General features: G+C 39.8%; 2 protein-coding genes across 2 annotated transcripts in view; both read right to left on the reverse strand.

Moving 5' to 3' along the window:
• Nucleotides 1-212: 212 nt before the first annotated feature.
• Nucleotides 213-26,396, reverse strand: part of LOC105940466 (uncharacterized) — a 111,301-nt gene continuing 85,117 nt past the window's right edge. Inside the window, exons 3-5 of the mRNA XM_076885655.1 lie at nucleotides 5,584-5,655; nucleotides 4,181-4,267; nucleotides 213-966 (exon numbers count right to left, since the gene is read on the reverse strand). Of these exons, the coding sequence (XP_076741770.1) occupies nucleotides 923-966; nucleotides 4,181-4,267; nucleotides 5,584-5,655 (203 nt within the window). The 3' untranslated portion in view covers nucleotides 213-922. The remainder of the gene's footprint in view (nucleotides 967-4,180; nucleotides 4,268-5,583; nucleotides 5,656-26,396) is intronic.
• Nucleotides 13,935-18,247, reverse strand: LOC112431096 (programmed cell death 1 ligand 1). The gene is made up of 3 exons (XM_076885653.1): nucleotides 17,873-18,247; nucleotides 16,112-16,477; nucleotides 13,935-14,765 (listed from the first exon to the last, which is right to left on the reverse strand). Exons 1-3 carry the CDS (start codon nucleotides 17,940-17,942, stop codon nucleotides 14,581-14,583), a joined length of 621 nt encoding a protein of 206 aa, XP_076741768.1. The 5' UTR covers nucleotides 17,943-18,247; the 3' UTR covers nucleotides 13,935-14,580.

Genomic DNA, 26,396 nt, shown 5'->3' on the forward strand with positions numbered 1-26,396 from the left:
CACACACTCAGCACGAAAACATTTCTGCACCATTTAATTGAGTGAATTTTGCTTCTGTTGTGGTTTGATGCTTATTCTTTGTTTTCTGCAGTAAAATGAGACATGCTTCGGTTAACCAAACCGGAAGAAGTCAGGTTTTCCATCTGCACCTAAGTGAAACCAACAGAACCACACGAGGAAAAGAAATGAAAACAAAACTTTATTAATCTGGCATAACCATGGCAGAAAAAGTCAGTAAGATATGTGTTTTTAATTTATTTATTTTTCAAATCAATTTTATTTATATAGCACTTTAAAAAAAACAACTGTACAAAAGAATAATCAGATAAAATTTAAAAGGAAAGTAAAACCAAGATAAGAAAATAATAAGAATAAAATAATGACAGACTCATACCGACTTAAAAGCCAAGGAGTAAAAATGGGTCATTAGATGAGTTTTAAAAGTATCCGTGTTGGAGAGCTCCTGATATGTAAAGGCAGTTTATTCCACAGTTTTCGGCGCAGTCACAGTAAAAGCCCGATCTCCTCTGTGTTTTAACCTAGACCTGGGGACAACTAGAAGCATTTGGTCCGCAAACCTCAAAGATCTCACCGGAGTATACCAACTTAGAAGATCAGAAAGATATATAGGGGCTAGTGCATGCAATGTTTTAAAAACCAGCGTCAAGATCTTAAAATCAATTCAGAAACGTACTGGCAGCCAGTGTATCGAGGCGAGGATAGGGGATATGTGCTCTCGCTTGCGCGTCAGTCAGAAGACTTGCCATAGCATTTTTTTTAAAATAATAAGAGTCTAAATAAGTGAGAAAAACAAATAAAATATGTTAAAAAATATTTTGAACATGTGGATGTCCTCTGGTCTGAGGTGCTGGGAGGACCAGTTAGAGACCAGCAGCTGGACGTCAGTGGTTGGACTGGTGGACTACTTCAGTAAAGAGTAGATGGCGTCTGGCTCTGGTTTAAAGTCTGAACACAAACACACACACAGTTCAAACAACAGGAGACATCATTACAAGCTTTGTAGTTCAATCAAGGCTTTAATCTCCACCTCTCTGTGTCACACAGTTCAAACTTTACTGGAAACCAGCTCAGACACAACTGACAGAGCTTCTGTATCGCCCACACTGTAGCTGCATCTTAAAATATGTAAAATGTCAAACCTGGAACCCACAGAGCTGAAACATTTGCATCAACTATATTCAGCGACACTACAAGTCAAATATTTTGCTGTTTTCCACGATCTCACAGAAAAAACACAAAACCAGGAACTGTATAATATTGATTCTGTTCATTACTGGGTGGAGATTTCATAAACTAGGATTTGTTTGCTGGATACATATTTTCATGCTGTCATGTGATTTTGCTGCAAGATTTAGCCACATTTCATACTCAGAAAAAACAGCCTATGATAGACTGGATATCTTTCAAAGGTATACCTCACCTCTTCTACTGACAAATAAGACAAATAAGCCTCTCTCTCTGTCTCTGTCTCTGTCTGTCTCTCTCTCTCTGTCTATGTGACATGTTCACTGGGTGAGAGAGCAGTGAGGTTTCAGAGAGTAAAGGTGAGCAGTAGTGCAGTGAAGTGAGGCGTGGGTGTGTAAATTTTGACCCAGTAAATTGTTTTAAAATTGAACTTTGTGGTACACCACAGGTACTGTGAGCTTCATATGATGAGACAGTATCTATGGTGACCAAAAAAAGCTTCTACTGAGACAGAAGCTGCAGATAGATTTAAAAGAACATCCAGACACAGCAACATCAGCAGATTTATTGCAGCCAGTTAGTGTGTGTTAAATTGTCATAATGTGGAAATGCAGTAGTTAGTATTGCATAGTGCAGCGGTCCCCAACCTTTTTTGCGCCACGGACCGGTTTATGCCTGACAATATTTTCATGGATCGGCCTTTAAGGTGTCGCAGATAAATACAACAAAATAAAACTAGTACCGGTACCGAAAAAAAGAAAATTTATTCATAACACACGTGAAAAGACCCAGGAAAACAGAGTAAATGATAAAAACAATAACAAAATAACGCTGAAAACCAATAAAAACCCTGAAAACTATACATTTCACACCTGAGCCTCAACTCTCGCGGCCCGGTACCAAACGACTCACAGACCAGTACCGGTCTGAGGCCCGGGGGTTGGGGACAGCTGGCATAGTGCATGGGGCTTGCTACAGCCAATGCTCTGAAGGAAGTATATGGATTGAGAACCATTGCTATTGGTTTGTTTGGGTATAATTTATGCCACAACTGAATAGGAAACTGTCTGCTTCCACTCAACAGGACAGGATAATAGATACACAATCTCCATATTTAACATAAAACACTTCTGCTTATTTCCAGACAAGCTTTGCAAAACTCAAAGTTAAATATAAGGAACATCAATCGCCCTCTGTTTGGAGGTCCATGCACAATCTTGCTTCATGGGGTAAATATGATCATGAGAAAAGATGGTGGATCAGCCCACACAGGAGTAGCTTGTTAATGATGTGAAGGCAGTTGGTACCACAGTCACCAAGAACAACATTGGTAACATGCTATGTCATAATTTGTCGACCTTTTCAGCACCCACAAGGTTCCCCTGTTCAAAAAGTCCTATGTACAGGCTGTCTTAAGTTTACCAGTGAACACTGACATGATTCAAAGAAGGCTTGGGAGAAAGTGCTGCAGTCAGATGAAACCTAAATTAATTTGTAAGCTCAACTCAGTGTTAACTCGATCCACTGTTTGGAGGAAGAAAAATGTTGAGTATGTCCAAAGAACACCATCCCACAGTTAACTATGGAGGTGGTAGCATTGGGATTTTTGCCTGTGTTTCTGCTAAGGGTACAGGACAACTTCACCTCATTAAGGATGGATGGTACCATGTACAGAAAAAACTTGGAAGAGAACCTCTTTTCCTCCATCAGATTCATGGATGGGTCTTGTAGTATGCCAATGATCCAAAACATTCAACAAGGGAAACAAAGAGGAAGCACATTAAAGCTGAGCCAGTCTCCTGACCTCAGTCCTACAAAATATCTATTGAGGTTTGAGGTGAAGCCAAGAAACCTAAAGGATTTAGAGAGTTTCAGTAAAGATGAATGGGCCAAAATCCCTCCTGAAATGTGGTGACCAACTACAAGAAATGTCTTAGTATTGTCCTTGCCAACAGGGACTTCTCCACCAAGTACTACAGTCATGGCCAACTCCAGGACTACAGGGCCTGTGTCCTGCAGGTTTTAGAGGCGTCCTTGATCCAACACAGCTGATTCAATTGGCTAAATTACCATCCATCCATCTGCTTCCGATTATCCTTTCCAGGGTCGCGGGAGGCGCTGGAGCCTATCCCTGTCATAGCTGTCATAGGGCGAGAGGTGGGGTACACCCTGGACAGGTCGCCAGTCTGTTGCAGGGCTTGCATAGAGACACAGACAACCATTCGCACTCACATTCACACCAATGGGCAATTTAGATAGACCAATTAACCTATCCCCACTACTGCATGTCTTTGGACTGTGAGAGGAAGCCTGAGTACCCGGGGAGAACCCACGCAAACACGGGGAGAACACCGTGCTGCCTGGTTAAATTACCTCCTCAACATTTCTTGAAGTTCTCCAGAGGCCTGGTAATGATATCTAAAACCTGCAGGACACCGGCCCTAGAGGCCTGGAGTTGGCCACCCCTTTAGTACTAAATCAAGTTTTAATTGGGGTCTAATACTTATTCCCTCAATGATATCAATTTGTAGCTTTAATTAATGTGTCTTTTATTTATTTATTTGGTTAATATTCTGTCTTTCTCCATTAAAATGAAAACATAAAAAAAATTTCTTTGTAAATAAGCAAAATTACAAATTTAACAGAGAATCAAATAAATATTTAGAATATTATTGACCCTTTACCTCTAAGTGTATATACTCCCCTTACCCCAGTCTATATATTTATTCTTGTTCTTGCTCTAGCTGTTTTTCTTTTTTGTTGTTGTTGTTGTTGTTTGATCTTTTGCACTGAATGTAACTGGAACCTCGTCGTCTCGCCTCTCTGTATAGCAGAGATGACAATAAAGTTTGACTTTATTTACATTTTGATGACGATAAAAGTGTTTGATGTCCTAAGCTTGAGAAATGATGTGGTTAGCTTAGCTTAGAAACACTTGTCTCTGCCCAAAGTTGAACATGAAGAGCAGCTGTACCTCTTTTCCTCTTTGGTGTAACAGCTATTTGTCCATAACTTATTTCTTCAGTTCTCACTGCTGAGTAGATTACAGCTGGATCACGCTCTGAAGGAAAAACACACACAAATTATAGTTTAGTTCTGATAATATTTTTTTAATTTTAATTATGAAGAGATTAAGTTAGATCTTCTGCAACTAGCTGCAGGTTTTCACAGTTTTTTTCTTCTTTACACCTCTGCTGAGAAACTAGAATTAATTGCATTGAACTTGTAGCTGTTTGAGTGAAGACGAAGGTGCACAACCACAGAGATTGCACCTTCATCTCAGTGCAGTCTGACACACTTCACCACAGAGCACCAAACAAACAAGTTCTCATAGCATGAACACTCCCATGGCCAAACCAGAACTCACAGTGGTGAGAAGCCCCTTCAGCATTACGCTAGAATCAACAACAGGAAATAACTGCTGTGGTTAAACATACAGAACTTGTTAAAGGACATTTGGTCTCTTCAGTCTCTTTCTTCAGACATTTAATTAATTTAATTCTAACAATGTTCACCCTGCTAACAACTTATGCTTGTGCCTAAGCAAGACAGCAGACACATCTGGGCATTTTGCTCACATGTTGAGTTATGGCATGGCCAAAAGTTACAACCAACCTCACATCTGATCCATTTAAGGTGGACCTGCGTGAACGCCATTAAGTTAAAACCAAATGTGGCACTAAGAAAACAGTCTTATATCATCATATGGCATCGGCATATATCAAGTGGAAGCTGCAGAGAGCCATGTCAGCGCTTCTTCCTGGTCTTGACTTTGGATAGGGATAGGTTGGGTGCTTTAGTCAAGCTTTTTATTAGCTGCATTGTATCAACTCTGTTTCTTTACTTTTGTCAGACCAGCACAGCAATAAAAACAAAACATTTTAAAGTGTTTCTGACAAGAATAAGATAAGAGGTGCACAAGACACAAATACTGAATGACTTGTTTACTTGTGAAAACTAGCTTTCCTGTCCATGAATGAATCCTGGCAATGGAAAATTGAACTTTTGAATGAAGTGTTCTTATTCCCCATTCATCAGGGTGTGGAAGGTTTTTATGCCAAAAATACATTGTTTACATTTTAGTTTGTCATCACAGGATGCTTTAAATTCTATGAAGTACTGTTAATTCATTCATTTATCTGGATGGCTAATTCATTTTTATCATTTTTAAACTTATAGACCTCCAAGTCCAACAGGATTGCTTTCATGCTAGTTCACACATTTTTAACCTTCCGTGATTTTTTGTTTGTTTGTTTGTTTATTAGAGCTACTGACCATCACTGCATTAGCATTTTCGTGTTATCCTACAACCTAACTTAAACCCTCAACTTCTGTCCAAGAGGAGAATCATGATGGAGACAAAGAAGAGCAGCTTACCTCTCGGCTTTGATCTGTTTTTCTTGTCGTTGATGATGATTTGTCCATAACTGACGTCTTCAGTTCTCACTGCTGAGTAGACAATTTAGTTGGATCAGTCTCTACACAGTAAAACACACACAGGACATCAGTGCAGGCAGAAAAAAGCTTTCAAGCAACACAAATTAAAAGTCAAAGTTATGTTTACAACCTCACTGCTCATCGATAGAATGGATGTGTGTGGTCATCATGTGAGGCCATAAAAACTAAAATTATTAACAATTTAAGTAATTTAACTTCATCCAGTTATTAATAATTTCTCGTTCTGTTTTTAAATTCAACACCTAAATATCACACCATCTAAGGTGACGTGACACCTTTTTGTTCAACTTTTTTTTAAATCTCATACAGGATGCTGTATGACTGCAGAGCTGTTAGCTTCAGTTAACCACAGACCACAAGTACACAATCCACCACACAGAACAACAGTCAATACACAAACTTTTCTTTGCCCAATAAAAAAAAATGAGATAAAAATAAAAAAGTAAAAATAAAACTATATGTTTCTTGTTCACAATAGCACACATTTTTACACTTCTGACCACCTCTCATATGCATCATGAAGTTCTCACCCCTTATATAATTTAATAATTGTTTTCATGTTATTTATTGACCTTGATTGGCTGTACCCCCTAGATGTTTTGTGGGATCCTGCATCTCTGCAGTTCACCCTGCTGTTTGAGTGTTTCACTGTCTCATTCTTAATTTTTGTGTCTTTTTTATCATGCTGTCAGATGCCTCCTAAAGGCTTCTACCAAAGAGCTTAAGCATGATAAGAAGGTTTTTAAAGCATTTAAATAGGCAGTTATAAGCAGTGTTGGGTAAGTTACTTTAAATTAGTAACTTAGTTACATTACTAGTTACTACTATGAAAAGTAACTCAGTTACTTCAAGTTATTCGTTACTTTCAAAGTAACTAGTTACTAGGGAAAGTAACTTTGGTTTTACTCAGAATTCTCTTGTTAATGTGTTGCTTCCATAACTTTGCCAGTCTTCTAGCTTGCTTACTTGCCACAAGTGCACTGTGCCACCTACCAATAGAAAGGAAAAGATAATGTGCACATTTCCACGAGAGAAATCCCACGCCTGGACCGTCATTGACTGCTGCCATGATTCTAGCCTACGTCACAGCGTCATGTGCGCCTTTTACATCCAACACAAAAACTGCAGTCGTGGTGCTTTGATTGTACTCAGAACTCGGAAATTCTGCCTTCTGAATAGGAAGATGTAGGTAACACCAGACTGCAGATGAGCTGCATACAGGGCTGGACTGGGACAGAAAATTGGCCCGGGCATTTTGACTGACTGGCCCACAATTATAGGAAAAATCTTGAAGCCTTTGAATGAAAACAAACACTGTTGTGATGGTGATGTACACTGTTTTGATGGTATATATGCATCAATCAATCAATTGTTTGTTGTAAGATTCAGATAATTATTTTTTAAAAGCGAGACATTTTAAATGAGAATAAGAAAGAAAAGTATTTCTTTGTGCCCCCCTTTCCCCGTTAATGCCCTACCTGCCCCCCTGGCAAAACTTTGCTAGATCCGCCCCTGCACAGTTACCAGCTGTCAGCTACCTAAAAAAGGATCCTGGTGTTATTTGTCTCTCAGAAACAGTTCATAACTTCCCTTCAACTCATTCATGTCACCTAAAAGGTAAACCTGTTTCTCCATCACCTGTTCAGCTCTGATGATCCAGTAAGGACATCTCCTGGTTTCATCTTCATGTTTCCCTCTCACCAGATAACCAAACCATATCATGACCAGCAGCTTTACAGCTGTGGCTCCAGCAAACATCAGCTGATACTAGAAATTAATATTAAATAAATTCTAACAACAGCTGGTGCTGCTGTTGTCTAGCGCGACATCCGCTGGTTTCCTCTTTCTGGCGCAAAGTGAGCGATAAACAAACAAGAGAGCTGATCAGCTAATCACTGATCAGTTTCATGATTGAAGTAGAAACAGGAGAGGGAGGGGGGAGGATGAGAGAAGAAGAGGCAGCTGTGCAGCAAAGACACAGAATAACTCCAGCTTTGTGCCTTTTTCATTGTAGCTGAATTACGGGACAAACTGTTCCTTTTCACCTCAATAAGAAATGCGTAATATTTTCTCTGAATACCAGACGGACGGTTGGCAACTCTAATAACTTATGAACAAAATAAAGTTCAACATCATTAACTTCATAGCACCCACCCAGCTGTATAGAAACTCCGTCATGCTAGCTAGCACGCAGTACGGAAAAAGTCAGAATAACGAAAATAAACTCCACCTAAACTTGGTTCATATCTGACCCAGACTGCAGGTCTATCTGGGTTCAGTTCACATTTGGACCAGCGGCCGCCTCAGGTCTCTTTTCCTTCTGCGTCCCTTTTCCTTCATCCACCTGCTGGCCTCCACCACTTGCTAATGTTACTGAATCTGTGGAAGCTCCGCGATAGCCACCACACGAAGTAACGACCCTATCTAAATCCCAGTAACGACTAACGCGCTCCTGGTTTTGGCATAATAACTAGTTACCATGCTCGTTACCACAATAATAACGTAGTTACTGTAACGCGTTACTTAATAACGCGTTACTTAATAACGCGTTACTTAATAACGCGTTATTAAGTAACGCGTTATTAAGTAACGCGTTACTTAATAACGCGTTACTTAATAACGCGTTACTTAATAACGCGTTAGTCCCAACACTGGTTATAAGAGAATTTAGGGTCTCAAGTATTCATGGATTTCAGCTGTTCACAGGTAGTTCCCTTTCTGTCCACTCTCTCCAAGTCCATGTTTGTTTACCATTGGTTTGTGTCCAGTTCATAGGTTTTAGTATCAGTTTCCAGTTTTATTTGCTAATCTTTTGACTCCTGTGTAGCCTGGCTAAATTAACCAGCCCAGAACACAGATTATCTTTGGAGTTCTTTTAATCTGAATGATAAAGTAAGTGCTCAGAAGAAAATTAAAAAAAAGGTTGTAAAAATAAAGAAATAAAATTGTTACAGACAGTTCTTATCCAGTAACAGCTTTGTGCACTGGTAACCCACTGCTACTGCAGGTTATTTCCCCAACTTTATCAGCATCTGGAACTCAAGGACATCTAGCGTCATTTCGTGTCTGATATAAACCCAAACATAAATAAAACAAAACTTAGCAGTGCAAAAATAACTGTAGTGGCCTCTCCTGCATAGATACAGAGCCAAGATTAAACAGTTAACACGGTACATTTCCCTCTTACCCACAGAGATAGTATAATACAAGTGTGAACTCAAATACATACAGTGCATTAATCCAGCAGAAAACGGAATATGGATCCCTCTGAGACGAACGGCGAAGTTGGTGGCAGCCACTCCTGGTGCCTTAACTGTTGCACGCGAAAAAAAGGCATTGCACACCCACATAAAACCAACGCAAGCTAGCACTCGTGCACGTCTCCGTAGATCCCCATGATCCCTTCCGCTCTCAGAGGTACCCCAAAAGAAAAACAGCGCCATCCAGTGGCATGTCCCATAATATCGAACTTCCACCCGGCTACACATGTGTGCCGTTAGATTCTGTTCACCTGTGTCTCAATTTTGTTCCCAGGTGTTTCCTCTGTGTCCTGATTTTCCTGCCTTCTATTTATTTTGCTCTCTTACTGCTTGTTGTTGCCATATCACACTGTTATGGTCATTCTTTTACATCTCCCAGTGTCTCCTAGGCACATTGAGTTTTAATTACTTTGTTCTTTTGACTTTCCCATTTTTGTTTTGCCAACTCATCAGTTCAATAAAAGGCTCGCCTTTTGCTCAACTCCCCTTCACTTTCTGTGTTTGCATTTTCGGTCCTTGTTCACCACACTCTAACACAAGCAGGTTGAACCACTCAGCAGAAATGTGTTACATTAAGTTATTTTGAAGTTGCTTTCTATATGAATACAGGGAGACATAACTTTACTGCATGTACAAAATCTCCATTTCAGGACTTCAAGTGGAAGAGACAGGACCTTTAACCTCTGCTCTGTAATACTGGGTCCTGTCTACTTTTTAAAATTTTGTTTGCAGGCTAGTATTTAATTTTATAAAGACACAGTTTAATCAGTTCATCTAAAAAAAAACAGTTACTTCATAGCCTCTGCTTTGTTTATCTGTTGTTGTTGTGACATCTTAACATTGCTGTATATGATGTCTTCTAGGATGCCCTCTCCTGCAGCTTTACCTCTTCCAAATGATCCAAATCTAACAGCAAAAGAACTGAATACAAATTCTCTATTTGAACCTTTAATCGAAATAAACGGTGAAAGAAATTCTAAATTTGGAATGTGAAACAAAGTTATTTGCAGAGACTTGAAGTGTAAATACAAAACAAATTTAATAACTGCGTAGATCATTCCCTAAAACCAAACCACAAATGTAAAATCCAGATGTCATTTTTGATATTTAATGGATCGGATTACATTTTTTATTTCTCTCCGATATCCGATCCAGTAATTTAGGTCCCTATCGGACCGATACCGATACGTAATATCAGATCGGTCCATCTCTAGTTACAACTGACCCACATTACAACTATCCCCGGACATCTGTAATTTGTAGAAATGTGAGCACGGATAAATTGTAATGGAGAAAAAACATATATAAAAATAAATAGGAGTGTATATAAATGTATAAATGGTAACATATGTAGGTTATAATAACCACACATCTGAAATGTTTTCTAACTCTCACCTTCAGGTCTCCTGTGAACAGATCGTCTCACCATCAGAACCAGTAACACCAGTAGAACCACAACACACACTGATCCAACACATGACAATGCAGGAAGAAGATAGGAACCAGGTGGAGGTGTGGATGTAGGTGGAGGTGTGGTGGTGTGTTCCCCTAAAATAAAGCAAACACAGTCACTAAGTTGTCGTCACATTGTGAATGTTGAAACCTGCAGAAACACAGACAGGTGAGTGTGTCACCTGTGACAGTGATCCAGCTGGATGGAGACTCTCCATGACCGCTGATGTCACACTTGTAGAGGCCTTCATCAGACCTGGAAACATGCTGGATGGTCATGTGACCTGTAGGCTGCTTCCTGATGAGGGAGCCATCTTTATAGAAAGCAGCTGGGAGGTTGGAGGGACCAGTCTTGTTTTTACAGAGCAGAGTGACATCATCTCCCTCCATCACAGGGAGGACAGGACTCTGCAGGATCACTGATCCACCTCAACACAGAGACAAACTACAGCATTTCATCCATTTACACACAGCTTCATCAACACTAACTCCACACACTCAGCTTACCAGTGACTGTCAGGTTAACCATGTTACTGATGGTACTCTGATTGAACTCACACCAGTAAACTCCACTGTCATGAGACATCATAAAAGTTATGGTACAGGAAGAACCAGCTGCTTTTCCCCACCCATCTCTTCCACACTGACTCATCTGTTGTTTGCTTATGTTTCTCCTCAGAGTCCATCCAGCAGAGCTGTCGTCCTCCTCACAGCTCAGAGACACAAAGTCTCCTTTAAAGAACTGAGAGCTGTTGGGACTCACAGTCAGACGAGCTGTGAGGGTTAAAGTGAAAAACTGATGATCTGTTAAGAGTGTTTTTTTTTTTTAAAAAGCATCTGCAGACATCAGCTCATATCAGTGAGCTTTTCTCAGGTTTAAACTGTGACAGAAGAAGGTTACTGACCTTGGTTTGTTGTGCAGCTCAGCAGTGAGATCAGAACTAAAGAGAAATGACACTCAGGTTGATTTGAGGTGAACATAAAGAACAACTCCACACAAACAGCTGACAAACACACAAACTTATTTCTCTGATGTATCAACTCATTTTCAGTTTGATGCCAGCAACATGTTTCAATAAGGTAAGACAATAAGACAACAAGCGACTGAAAAAATAAATCCCACAAAGTCATGTGTCCACTGTGCAGCTGTGTTGATATAATGAGTGAATGATTTGATCTTTTCACTGCCTGCTGTGTTTCCTCGACTCCTGAGCAAAGATAAAGAGTCAGTTCAGACCTGCAGTTGGTCCTCGTGGTGTTTGAACTTGAATTCAGCCTGATTTGTTTTTCATGTCTTCTCCTCCATCATCAGTTATCAGGAGAGCAGACAGTCAAAGTACAAGAATTCAAACAAACACAGAGATTCTACTTACAGAGCAGACACAGCACAGATGTTTCCTTCATCGTCCTTCTCACTCATTTGAGCTTCTTTTCATTTCACTGACACCAAGTAAAGCCCGCCCTCTTCCTCTGAGCACCAGCTTCCTATTGGTTCAAACACAGAGGTCGGGACTAAATTCTTTAAAAAATCAAGTTATAAACTACAAACATGTTAATTTTAACGCGATGAGGTACGTCAGACATTCGGCACCGTAACTGTGTTATTTTTGTCAAATATTTAATTTGATGATCTGAAACATTTAAGTGTGAAAAATGGTAGGTAATCAGGAAAGGGGGGCAAACACTCATACCACTCTATAAGATCAAAGGTCACACCTAAGAAAAGAAAACCATCCGTTTAACAAACAATTGTTGCCTTGTTTTGTTTCCACCACGTTGAAGTGTGAACTCACATGTCTTGTGTGTCAGTGTGTCTCGCCTCTGTCAGTGCGCCCCAGGGCAGTTGTGGCTACAATGTAGCTTACCATCACCAGTGTGTGAATGTGTGTGTGAATGGGTGGATGACTGGTTGTGTAAAGCGCTTTGGGGTCCTTAGGGACTAGTAAAGCGCTATATAAATACAGGCCATTTATCATTTACCATCACTTCAATTTATTCACAGCTTCTAAGCAGATTTCCACTCTGTCATCAGTTTTCATCATCTCGTATTCCTGTCAGATCGTGTGTGTTCCTGTCTAGCTATCTTTGTGAAGACCGAAATCTGCATTCATTCTACTATACTTGTGAGAACCAACAATCACTTGTGAGGACACACTCGCGATCCTCTCAAATTTGAAGGCCTTTTTGAGGCTCAAAATAGAGTTTTTTTTAGTCAGGGTTTCAATTAGGTTATGGTTAGGTATAAGGAGGGTTTGATTTAGTTCTCTTGTGTTAAAGATTGCGCTGGGTCATCATCATCCATACTCTCCTTTAAAGCTCCCGATCAACTTTTTTCTGCTCCTCTTCTCCTTCCCTCAACGGTCCTCTTTGGTATATACTGTAGACGTGCCTTCTAATTGACTGGTCCTAGTATTAAGTTACTGTGTAGATATTCAGCTTATGAGTTAACGGGAAGAGCGGTGTGTGTATATATAAAAAAATAATAAAAAAATTCCTATTGGTTAGGGTTAGGCATTCGTTTTGAATGGTTAGGGTAAAAGACTAGGGAAACCATTATGTCAATGAAGGTCCTCACTAAGATAGCTGAACAGGCACGTGTGTGTGTGTGTGTGTTCCTCGACTAATTTCGGCTCATAAAATGTGCCAACATGAGTTCAACAGGTCAGAACATATTTCACAGCAGCATAAACAATCAATAAACCTTAAAACTAGTACCAATGTTTGCAACGTTTTATTAAAAATAAACAAATAAACAGAAATAAAAATAAATAAACAGCAATATATGAACAAGCAATATTTAAACAGAAGTTACAGACTTCAAAGTCTCGTAAATGGAAGGAGAAGTCAAAGCTTCACAGATCAGAGAGGACAGATCTCCCTCTGTAGCTGCTTGGAGAAGATTTCTCTTTGAGTTTCATAAAATCTACCACAAAGCTTACTCAGTAATAGCTGCTAAACGGATCCTGAACATTATTAGGCAGATTATTAATAACCAGATTATGACACAGTGTTTCTGTACTTGGTTGAGTGTCTGTAATTATCTGTGACTGTGGATCTCTGCATTGGTTTGTTTGATATGACAGGTTTCCAATAACTTTCAGTCCAGTCCAGTTTACACAGGGAATCTTGTTTGTGTTCTTCAGGACACTTAACATTGACTGATGAATGTTAAGCAGTTTGAAGAGGAAACTGATGAATTATTCAACCATAAAAAAATAATATAACAAAAACAATCCTTACTCAAGGGAGGAACCAGTTCTGTGCCTATGGATAACAGACAACTTAGGCACTTTGTTACCAGCAGCCAGTCACAAAATTGCAGATTTAATTAATTTCTTTAATTAAATATATAATAATTATCAAAAATGACACTTTGTCAGTGCATAAAATATTATTTATGCAACAACAATGTGATTGTAAATAAGGTATCAGCTAAAAACTGATCTCGTTAAGGGCTGCAGTCGAGGCTTTGTCATGGTTTGAAGTTGCATTTCAGTGGTGTTGGAGAACTTGTTAGAGGTGATGTAATTATGAACACAGAAAAGTATCAATAGATTTTGATGGGCAGCAGATACATTTTTCAGCATGACAATGATCCCCAAAACATTGACAGTGCAGTAAAATCATACCAGGAAAACATGCAGATGAAAAGTATTAGTCAAGGGTTTGCTTTGATAACACGAAATATAGACTCTCAGCTTGTTAGAACGTTTTTGCATAAACCCTGTATATTCACACGTTTGCACGTTTTAATAAAAGTCTGCAACTAACTCCAAATTTCCAAGCAAAATATAAAAACAGTGGTGGAGATGCTGTGCAGTACTTTTCTACTACTATTGCTGCAAAGTATTATTATTTACAAAATACTGAAGGCCAAATATATTCACACACTTAGTAAAAGAGTGTAGGCTTTAACATTTTCAACATATAATATATATCATCTTGTGCTATTGACCTACTGAATAAAAAAACAAAACAAACAAAGTCATCACTTACAGTCTAAGTGATATTAAAGAATGTGTTTGTTTTTATAAATCCCTGCTAGTCTCAGGCTCAGCAGGTCCTGGTTCTCAACCTGCTATTTTTTAAAAAACAAATTGGATGTTGGGCAGTTTAACTCCATTTTACCATAATGATGCTTCTCTTACCAAACATCATCATAAAAACTAAAGACATTTCAAATATGCTGCAATTACTCAGGCGGCTAGTATGGACCCTGACTCTGCGGTTTATGTTTTCTGTAGATTAAAAATCCAACAGCAGCAGCAACAAGAAGCACAGCAGAAACTAACAGACCAACTTTCAGTCCAACAGATCCATCCTCCTTCCCTCCATCCTCCTTCCCTCCATCCTCCTTCCCTCCATCCTCCGTGTCTCCTCCTGGCTGACCTGCAGGTGAGAAACAGGTGTGAGGTGTCAGCTGTCAGGTAGGTGATGAGTGAAGAACAGAACAGAATCCATTTCCTCTTCAAACTGCTGTCAGACATTATCTACTGCACTCTGATCACATCACTCAGACCAGCTGCTTTCTACAAAGTCTCATCAACAACATCTTTAGAAACAAACAACAACCAGGAAGCAGCTTCACCTCTGATCACACACATGTCAGACAGTGGAAAATTGTGTTTTTATATTTTGTTTTGGATCAGACTGTGTTGGTACATAGTGTCGATTTTATTTGCATGATTTTATTGTAATAGTGATATTGCATGTTTGTTTATTGATATTCCTATTGCATGATTTTATCTCCATATTTATAGTGTGTGTTTAGTGTTGATTGAACAATATGTTTTTTTATTCCACTGTGGATTAAGCGGACAATTGTAGACACCTGTGAGGTGGGGGCGTTCCCCGAGGTGGCCTATCAGCCGCCAAACTGACTTAAGGGAGATAATGAGCGCAAAGACTGAAAGAGAGACACACGAAAAGTGAAGAGCTGGAAACAAAACGTGTGCAAGCCAGCATATGTAAAGAAGGACCTCCGGCCTGACTGTGGGGCGCCACGAGACATTCGGCGATCGGCCAGCATAACCCGGCGATCCAGTCCCGACGGACAGAATAGCGACCGTGGGAGGCGACGCGTGAAATCCACAGTAGGGCAGGGGTACGCCTCTGCCTGCATCTGTGAGTATCGCTTTCCCACTGTTGGGCACTAAGCGTAGCTTTGCCGGGGAAGGGTAACCGCGGCTGCGCCGACAACGTTGCTGGCCCGTGTCTGTTGTTTCAGGGCGGAGCTACGAGGGAGGCCGTGCGCGGGTGTGGAGAGTGGCTGGACTGCACAATCGCGCACAGTCAGGAGGAGATAGGAGTCTCCTCCCTGGTCTTCTGCTGTCGAGAGTCCACATCCCGGAAGAGGAGTTCCTCTCCTGTCTCTTTCAGCTCCGGAGAATTTGCCCGTGTGTTGCTGGACTGTGAGAATTAGGACCCTGGGGGGAGTTTTTAGCATAAGGAAAAACATTCATTTAGCTTTGTGTTTTTAGTGCATAATCATTCCTGCCGGCAGGGTTTTTAGCGGGTTATGAACATTATTTTTATTGTATACGGGGATTTTAGCTTGTATTTCTGACTGTGTTTTATCCTGAAAATAAATGGTGTGTTTGAAGCCGGCTTAGCTTTTGTGCTGTAAGCGCTGACCCACTCACTCCCCTTTCCGCTTGTATGTATACAGACGTGGTGGTGAAGATTTAGGTCCACCAGTTTAGCAGCTACACACACACTCAACTCTACTCACTTACCTGGAGGATCAACAACTCTCAGGTAGATGCTGCTGATGGGGTCACCATCCTGATTTGCTCTTTTCCTTATGTTTGTTCCTCTCATGAAGACATGACACTCGTATGCTCCAGTGTCATTAATCGTCACATCCTTCAGAATCAAAGACGCGTCTCCTTCCTTCATCTGTCTGTCCTGCAGATCCACCCGGTTCTTAAATGATGGATGCTGGTTAACTGGATCAAATTGTTCATCTCTGTAAAAAAGCACATATTCATCTCCCAGGTCAGCTCTGTTCCACTCTACAACTATGATCTTGTTGTTGTTATTTGGAGCTCGACATGGCAGAGTGACGTTCTGTCCAGATTCAGCTGTGATGATTTTTTGGTCTGAAAGAGGAAACGACACAGAGCAGAGAGGTTAAAGGTCAAAGTGCAACTGCTCACTTCTTCAGCAGCCAGATGGAGTGAGGAGTGTATGCATCTATTAAGTTATAGTACATCCGTGCACGATATACATTAAAAAAAAGAATAAAAAAAATCTTTTGTTGATGCTAAAGTACACACATGATCATTATGACAGTAAATGCTGTTAATATCACACAGTACCACTGCACCCCACCCTACAGAGATCTGACCTTAATCTATTCCTCATGACACAAAAGTCAGTTACAACCTTCATCACTCTATATTAACAAGATTTCGTAATACAATTAATTGTTCTGTTATTTTATTTACTGAATAAATAAAATATTTACACCACCTGCAGCTGATGCAGCATCAAAGTACAGTGGAGTAACTGAGTACACTTCCTCTTTTTTCTTTTTTATATTGTGTCAGATAAAGTCTGACATCTTTTGATTCTTCAGATGATAAAACACATTGAATTCATTTCATATGATGTGTTTCCACAGATGAAACCAGCCAACAGTAAATCAAATACTTCACATTAACTCCACATGACATTCATCTGTAACCAGTAACCAGAAAAGTGAAGATTTAATCCTCGTTCAGCTGGATCAATATTAATAATCTGTTAATCCACTGAAGCTCACAGACTTCAGTCAACCTGTCAGATTACCTAAAAGACTGAAAGACGTCATTTTAAACACTTACTGTTGTTCTGAAGGATCTCTGAAATCCTCAAACACTCTTCTGCTCATCAGGATGGGAAAATTAAAATTACACTAACCACTCTATATTAACAAGATTTCGTCATACAATTAATTGTTCTGTTATTTTATTTTTCACTGCCTAGAATTTGAGTTGTGCTTTTTTTTTGCTGAAGCTCCCAAATCTCATATTTTGACAGGGTCAAAGTTAGTTTAATTTTAAGTCGGAAACTCAGAGGGTTGAAGGGATGCAATAAATGAGATCACTGTGGATGACAGTAGCTGTGTAATATAAACACTTATACAGTGAAACACGTGCTGATAATAAGTGAACATAATGTGTGAGAGAAAGCAGCCTCTCATTATAAGACACTGTGAGTCTCTGCATGCTGCCTTTATGTAGCTACAGCTGTTTGTATAGACTGAACAAAAAGCTTTGTAGCTGCATACTGACTCCTGAAACGACAACACATCACACTGACACACACATTACACTTCTTTGTGTCTGTGCTGGAAACTGCACACAGACACCACCAAACCTCGTGATGTTTTCACACAAGCAGACAAAATGATTAAATATGAAACTAATTGTTTGGGAAGTAACATGTAAACCAGACTGATGTTTATTCCTCTTTATCTCAGAGGGAAACACTGTTTGGTTTATAAACCTCACCTGCAGAGACAAACACGAAGACACCGACAATCAGCAAAGTCGAGCAGAGCGACGCAGTTACAGGAAACATTTCCGTGTTTTTGTTTCTGCTGATCTGACTCTTAGTTTGTTCTAAAAGTCTGAGTCTGTTGGTATTTTCAGCTAATAACAGAACCCGAGTTAAAACTGACTACATGAGGTTAACTTTGAGGTTTAAATAAAGCTGAAACATTTGTTTTTCAGACACTCGTTCAAACGCCACACTTTCGATATCTCTTAAGGAAGTCGCATTAGAGTGACGTCAGTTACGCTGCGCTGTAGGACGACCATAAATAAGTGCGTCATGACTAAAGCGGTGAAATCTGAAGCAGGTCTGAGTGTTTAACAGGTTCAGTTCTTGAACGATCTCCACAGAACAACACAAACATCTCATCATCAATCATCAGCTACATACTAAAGACCATCATCAGCCTTCAAAATGACGTCACTGAATAAAAATGTATATAGTACTATGGAGGAGGCAGCATTTAGCTGGAGCCTCCATAAAACCACAGCTGATCTGGAGAACTTTGTCCACCACCTGCAGCTGATGCAGCACTTCCTGTAAATCACATGACTGTAATCAGAGTACAGTGGAGTAACTGAGTACACTTCCTCTTTTTTCTTCTTTATATTGTGTCAGATAAAGTCTGACATCGTTTGGATCTTCAGATTAAATGATAATAATAATAATTTTAATAATGTGTTTTCACAGATGAAACCAGAAAATTAAAATAAAAAAAGAAAATAAAAACCAGTAAATCAAATGCTTCACACTAACTCCACATGACAGTCATCTGTAACCAGTAAAGTGAAGTTTTAATCCTCGTTCAGATGGATCAATATTAATAATCTGTTAATCCACTGAAGCTCACAGACTTCAGTCAACCTGTCAGATTATCTAAAAGACTGAAAGACGTCATTTTAAACACTTACTGTTGTTCTGAAGGATCTCTGAAATCCTCAAACACTCTTCTGATCATCAGGATGGGAAAATTTGAAATTATCCACTGAAAGATTAAAAAAAAACCCAAAAGTCTGAGTTCAGTATCAGCTTTTTCAGTATGTAAAAAGGGACACACTGAAGATTTATTCCACTTAATAAAAAAAAAAAAAGTAAAAAAAAATAGTTAAGAAATCAAACAATAAAATGTAACAAGTTTAAAGTCTGTGTATAAAGTGGCCTCTGTACCACAGAGCCACAGATCAAACTAACCCACACATCCGTGTGTCATCCTGTTTGGTACAACACACCCTTCACCTGTGTGACATCAGTGCACATAGCAACACCTTAGCAACCACATTCCTATCCTCTCCAAATCTAAGTACACACATGTGACAAACAGCTACCACATATACAAAGAAACAGAGAAGTAATAAAGAAGTGAAGTGTTGCAATAAATCAGGTAGATGTGCAGAGACAACTTCCCACTCCACTCAGTTTATGAAATTAGATCAGCTCAGTCTAATCAATAAAAGTAAAAGGTGGTGATTTCCTCTAAAAGGTGTTTAGGTGCAAAACAAATGAGGACAATTTATTGTTAATATTACTCAAACTAAAAATAAACAAATGTTACGACATATAATTTCAGATGATTCATTAAATGAAAAGATAGAAAGCAGAAGTAAAACATCAAGCTGATTGTTTACTCAAACTAGAAATACTTTATAAATGAATCTCTAACAAAAGCTTCTTAAAACACAGAGTGTTTATATCCGATACTGTTTTACCTTCATCTGTACAACGTTTCTGTCGGACTCATTAATCACTGAGATTCTCCCACCTGACTTCCTCAGAATCATCTAACTTTGTGTACAATCCATGCATTTCTTTAAATCATTTAATTAATCCTCTGATCTTCAGCAGCTCTGTGTAAGAGAAAGAAAGGTCCGTGTGTGTGTGTGTGTGTGTGTGTGTGTGTGTGTGTGTGTGTGTGTGTGTGTGTGTGTGAACATCCTGGTCAAACTGGTAGTGTATGTTTGTCATTGGTACAGATTGACCCTGTAAATCAATGACATGACCTGTGGTGTGTACTGTAAAGTACATTTATTACCACTGACAACAAACCTGACTTTTCTCTCCTTGTTGTTCTGTGTTCATGAAACGTCTGACTGTGATTTCACATCGAAGCTTCTTATTAGAGCTAGCTGTGAACATAGCTGTGGTCAGCTCATCAATTCAAACAGTTTGAAACATCAAATTCAACTAAAAAGCATCTGTATTCTTCTCTTTTTTTAAATTTATATTTTAATAACTTTGTGGATTTAGTGTTCCGTACAAAGTAACACTCATCAGTAACTAACTGCATTTATTCTAGTGAAATTCACTAAAGTTCAATTTTTTTTTTTTTTACTTTTTTTTTTCACGTTAATTTATATAGTGGCGTGTTGGGGGAGCAGCTAGTTCTCTCCCATCATGCCTTGGGACATGTGCTGCTGTTTAGATGTTCTTGTTTGATTGTTTATGGTTACATTACTTTTAACTGTTATCTTGAATGTTGTGTTTATATTGCGGTTCAAAGTCACTGACAGTTATTGCTTTATAGAATGAATGCAGTACCATAAGTGAGTTCTGTTATGCTGCACAGTGTAGCATCAGCAGGTATGCAATAAAAAAAATCTCTCTTCCTGTTTGTGTTGAATCAGCAAGGTCAGCCTTTCTGTGGAGCTTCTTTATTAAGATTTCTCTCCATGCTGCAATATTGTGTTAACTATAAAAACTTCAAACTGTGGAAACTAAAAACACGAAGACCTCAAATATGGGGATCTTATGCTTTATAGGATGAAACTAAATGATTAAATGTTGAACCCTAAATAACATCAGCAACTACCGTCAACTTTATGTCAGATTTATAGAGAAAAAACAGATTTCATACCTCCAACCCCTCAGACTGTAGCGGTTGCTTCTTTCCCTGTTTATTCCACTAAGTCGCTTACAGAGACAGAAATACGACTTCAAAGACAAGAGGACACATGATGTAAAAAACAAAAGATTAATGGGGAGGAACAAAGTCTGACTGAGAGGAACAATTAAATATTCACTTCCTTTGTCTGGCCTGGTGGTGAGTGAATAGAAGAAAAGAAACTGTCTGTGGTCATCAAACTATCGATAAACAGGGAAGCAGGAACAGTGTTGGATTTTAACACTTGTGCTGACGGCTGTGAGAAGCTGTGACGCTGCAGGTTCAGCAGCACCCTCTGGTGGACGATCGACGCTGCGTGTGACCATAGAGACAAATTAAAAATGGTAATACATGAACATTTGTCCAGCAGTTTTCAAAATTCCAGTGACTTTAGAAATAATATTTTATTTATTTATTTTTTTCCTGACCAATCTGTGGTGACCACCATTGTTGCAAGTGTAATTGTTGTTTTCCATCCATCCATTCTCTACAGTTATCTTTATCACAGTCGCTGAGTGATAGCTTTCCTTTTCAAACCACTAGGTTTAAATCTGGGACTCTCCACCATTTGACCTTAGAACTGAAGAAGCTTCTCGGATGAGAGGTGAAACGTCTTCAAGCAACTTAAAGAAGGCCAGACGCTTTTCTTTGCAAGCTCCTTTGACTACGATGACCTGGATGACTGAGAACCTTCACAGACATCTTTCCTTTTCTTGTGAATATAACTTATGTCTATCATCACCATATTAAATATTTCTGATCAGTCAGTGCAAATCTGCTGTGTAATTTTTGTGTACTCATTGTGTTTCTGTCATCAGTCAATCAGCCTGTTTCTGTTGCTTTTTTAGGATTATTTAGACTATTTAGATTATTTGTTTTTGTATCATTGTTATGATTGGATAGATATTAGAGTTTTCAATTTAATTTACCACAGATAAAAACATCCATAACAACTTTATATCTAACTCTATCTAAGAAATGATAGACCTAACAATAAGACAACACAGTCACCATGAGGGTAAACTGGAACATTGCTCTCAATAATTAAACCATCAGTGGCAATCCAACCACCAAAAAGCCAATTGAGGGAATTTGAAGTAATTTCCAACTCTGGTTTACCATGGCCAGTACTTTTAACACTTTATTTATTATCTATATCTTAAAAGCAGCAATAAAAACAGAGTGAAAAAAAAAGACATGACATGACCATCAGAACCAACAACCACACAGTTGTAAAACTGTGTAGCTTCCTCTACTAACCTACATCTCTGCCCCTAATGCCACATATCCCCACACAAGGGATGTACAAGTAAAATAATTATAGGAGGAACACCCCCCCCCCCCCCCCCCCCCCCCCCCCCCCCCAAGGAATATCTGATTTGTGACCGCGAATTGCAAAGTATTCCAAAACACTGGAGTCACAAACACTGTCTTCCACATATCTTTTCAAATCAGCTGTTATTCATCAGGAGAGATGGGCAGTACGCAGCCACTGTAAAGTGCAATTCACAGACAAAGATTCTTCCACTGACGTGACCTCTGCGACACACCTGCACCAGGGCAAACCTCCGCCTGCCCCACTCCTGCTAAACATGTGACAACAGAGCAACAGGACCACCGAGTCTTTGATTTTATTTATTTTCTGCTGTGTTTTACTTGCATCTATTTGAAAGAGTGAGTGTAAACTAAAAATAAAATAAAATATTTTATGTGCTGGAATGTGCAAAAAATAAGTTTAAATGTTCTTCCAGTCAGAGAATGTTGCATATAATTTAATTGTTGCTTGATGCATAAAGTTTGTAAATAACCCTGAATGCCTTTCCTTGCACCTTATTTTGGCACTCATTCCTGTTTTCTACTACCAACTTCCTGTCCGTGTGTAGAAGCTTTTATTTTGATGGGACGATTTCCTGTAAAACTGTTTTTGGCGCAGTTTTCAGCAGCAGTCGTGGGAGTTTAGAAAAGTGATGGCTTAACGGAGCCTATGGTGATTTCTTTTGTCATTAGCAGCCCCCTTGATAGAGGCACAAGGTATGGTTATGATGTAAATAAGGAGACGTTTAGATGTTTTTGTGACAGTCGCTACATTTGTTAAATGTTACGTTGAAACGAACTTCATGTTATAAGGTTTACGATTGTAAGAGTGTGGATTATTTTGCTTATACGCTGTTTCTATACATCCCCAGCTCTTACGGTGAGATTGATGGTTTACTGCCATTAAACCTTCAAAACGTCATCAGTAAAGTGTCATCCTTCATTCGGGGGGTTCGCTACAGTAAGAGCTTACCTCCGGGAGCAGTAAGAGCTTACCTCCGGGAGCAGTAAGAGCTTGCCTCCGGGAGCAGCGAGAGAGAGAGCTTCCTGCGATCGGAACGGTAACGGCACAGCACGGCACGGAGCAGCAAGCTACAGCAACGGTCCGGTAACAAGCAATTGCTCTCAAAATGGAAAATATAGAAGGAGGTCAGTTGAACGAAAAGGAACAACGAAAGGAATTAACATGCAAAGCTGATGAAACAGCTAATGAAACGTTCCCAAGGCGATCAGAACGGCCCAGTGTGCCCACGGAGAAAATGCTCTTATATCAAAGGGATGAACAGAATAAAAGAGAGAAGAAACTGCTAACCATTTATGAACATTGGAAAGGCCAGGTCAGAGTATACAGAGAAGACCTGAAAATTGATTTATCAGATTCACGGTTAGCAGAAATGGCTGATGATATTGAAAGGACAGTAAATGATATGACAAGAGCATACAGTGAATATAGAGAGCCATGTCATAAGGCGCAAAATGGACTCCTGTGAATCAGTGACAAAGGACATTATGAAAATCATATCTGAGCGTTTAGCAGCTATAGACGAGTATGATGCAGATAGAGAAAGGCAGCGCCTCCATCAGCTCTTAGCTTATGAACATGCTTAGTCCATATTTGGTACTGCATCACAGTCAAGTTACCAATCTGAAGCAAGCATTGCAGCCAAAAGAATCGATGCTGCTGCAGAATTAGCTGCAAAAGAAGCTCAGTATAAAATCACACAAGAGGAAATAAAACAAAAACAAAAAATAAGAGAAATGGAAGAGAAACACAGGAGGGAATTGGATGCACAAAGGTCTGAACTAGAGCGTTTACAAGCAGAAAAGGAAAGGCAAGCAGCACGTGCAAAATTAGAAATTTATGACAAAGAGTTTAAAGTTGATATGGACAGTCAGTTAATGTTACAGAGCAATGGGATGTCTGTTATCAACCAAAGCTTTGCACAACCAGCCTCAGAGCTCTCTACAGGTTCATATCACCCACATGTGGAACAATATGCATCCATCCCTGTTAACAATCCTCTACAACAACTGCACTCACAAATTGTCACTCCATCGCCTCCCACAGACGTATTGCAGCTGGCTAAAGCTATTCAAGACAGCATAGCAGTAAGCAGAATTCCAGTGCCTGTGCCCATCGTGTTCAGCGGAGATCCCATCACCTACATCGAATGGAAGGCTTCCTTCATCTCACTGGTGGGCCACAAAGGTATATCTCCAGCTGAAAAACTGCATTTGTTAAAAAGGTATATCACTGGTCCTGCTCTTAAGTGTCTTGAGGGCACGTTCTACCGCAGTGATGAAGAGGCATACAAAGATGCATGGAAAAGACTTGACCAACGCTACGGTCAGCCATTTGTTGTTCAAAAGGCATTCAGAGACAAACTGTCAAAGTGGCCTAAAATCCACTCAAAAGATGCAGAAGGTCTACGGGCCTTTTCTGATTTTCTCACAACTTGTCTGCAGGCAACACCACATGTAAAGGGCTTAGAGATACTAAGTGACTGTGAGGAAAACCAAAAGTTATTGCATAAGATTCCAGAATGGCTTGCAACGCGTTGGAATCGTCAAGTCACAGTTGCTCTCATGAAAGGCAAAGATTTTCCCTCTTTCAAGGATTTTGCAGAGTTTGTAGCACTCGAGGCAGAAATTGCATGTAATCCTGTGACTTCTTCATATGCACTCTATTCATGCAGCTCATCCTTGGAGAAAAGATACATAAGGGAGACCAAACCAAACAGATCTGTGACTCAAGTCTTTACTACACAAGCCACAGTACAAGGAGAAAAAACTAAGTCAAATGACACAAGGTTAAAGGTGGCCTGCATGTTCTGCAAAGATGAAAGTCATCAGTTGTCAAAGTGCCCAAGCTTCTCAGAGAAGTCACTAGACCACAAACGGACATTTGTGAAGGAAAATAAACTGTGCTACAGGTGCTTAAAGGTGGGCCACAATGCCAGAGACTGTCGTCATCGCCACAAATGTGACACTTGCAAAGGACGACACCCCACCTGTTTGCACAATGAGAGTCACATGGCAAATGAAAGGCCTCAGAGCTCTACAAACGTCGCTTCAACAATAGAAAATGACACCATGGCAGCCACAGCTCTGAATGTTACTAAGGTGGGTCAATCAAGTAGTACCTCCATGATTGTTCCTGTGTGGGTTTCCACTACCCAGAGTCCATCTAAAGAGCAGCTTGTGTACGCTTTATTAGACACACAAAGTGACAACACATTTGTCAGTGAGGAGGTAACTAACCAGTTACAAGCAGCATCCCATCCAGTTAAGCTAAAACTATCCACGATGCTGGGAGTTCACATGACAGTCAAAAGTCAGAGAGTAGCAGGGTTACGTGTGAGAGGTTATAATTCAGATGTTCACATTGACCTTCCACCCTCCTACACAAAGGACTACATCCCATTTAACTATGACAACATACCCACAAATGAAACTGCAAGGCAATGGCCCCATCTGTCAGAGATCGCTGATCAGATACCCCCTCTCCTGAGTTGTGATGTTGGACTACTCATTGGATTTAACTGTCCCAGAACTCTAGCTCCTAAACAGGTTCTACTCGGAAAAGACAATGAGCCATTTGCCATACAGACAGACCTAGGGTGGAGCATTGTTGGTGGCTCATCAGAGTCAAATGAAACTGAAACAAGTCTGTGCCATAGGGTCATGGTAAAGGAAATGCCTGCTGTAACACCAATGGACATGATCAATGTTCTTGAATCAGATTTCAAGGACACAAAGGCATGTGACAAAACGGTCTCACAAGAGGATCTCGTTTTTCTGGAAAAACTTAAGGAAGGGATAAAGAAAAATGAACAAGGATACTGTGAGATGCCTCTTCCATTCAAGCAAAGGCCAAAATTACCAGACAACAAAAGGCTTGCAGAGATCAGACTGGAACACTTAAGGAGAAGGTTGAACAAGGATGAGAACTACAAAAATGATTATGTTGCATACATGAATGACATAATTGAAAGAGGAGACGTGGAAGAAGTACACAACGAAGGAACACAAGGTGAACAATGGTACATCCCCCATCATGGGATTTACCACCCCAAAAAGCCCACAAAACTGCGTGTCGTATTTGACTGTTCAGCCAAACACAATGGAACAAGTCTCAATGATCATCTCCTCCAAGAGCCAGACTTAATAAACAATCTGACTGGCATTCTCTTGAGATTCCGGCAACATCCTATTGCCTTAATGTGCGATATAGAAAAGATGTTCCACCAGTTCCATGTCAGTGAGAGGGACCGGGACTATCTACGTTT

Source organism: Maylandia zebra, linkage group LG7 (assembly GCF_041146795.1).
Source record: "Maylandia zebra isolate NMK-2024a linkage group LG7, Mzebra_GT3a, whole genome shotgun sequence".
Lineage (NCBI taxonomy): Eukaryota > Metazoa > Chordata > Actinopteri > Cichliformes > Cichlidae > Maylandia > Maylandia zebra.

Excerpts from the sequence above, each read along its gene's own strand:
- LOC112431096 (XM_076885653.1), bottom strand. The coding sequence starts at position 17,942 with ATGTTTCCTGTAACTGCGTCGCTCTGCTCGACTTTGCTGATTGTCGGT. Across the intron at positions 16,478-17,872 it reads CTTCGTGTTTGTCTCTGCAG|ACCAAAAAATCATCACAGCT; the intron begins GTGAGGTTTATA and ends TTCCTCTTTCAG. Across the intron at positions 14,766-16,111 it reads GAGAGTTGTTGATCCTCCAG|GTCAGCCAGGAGGAGACACG; the intron begins GTAAGTGAGTAG and ends TCTCACCTGCAG.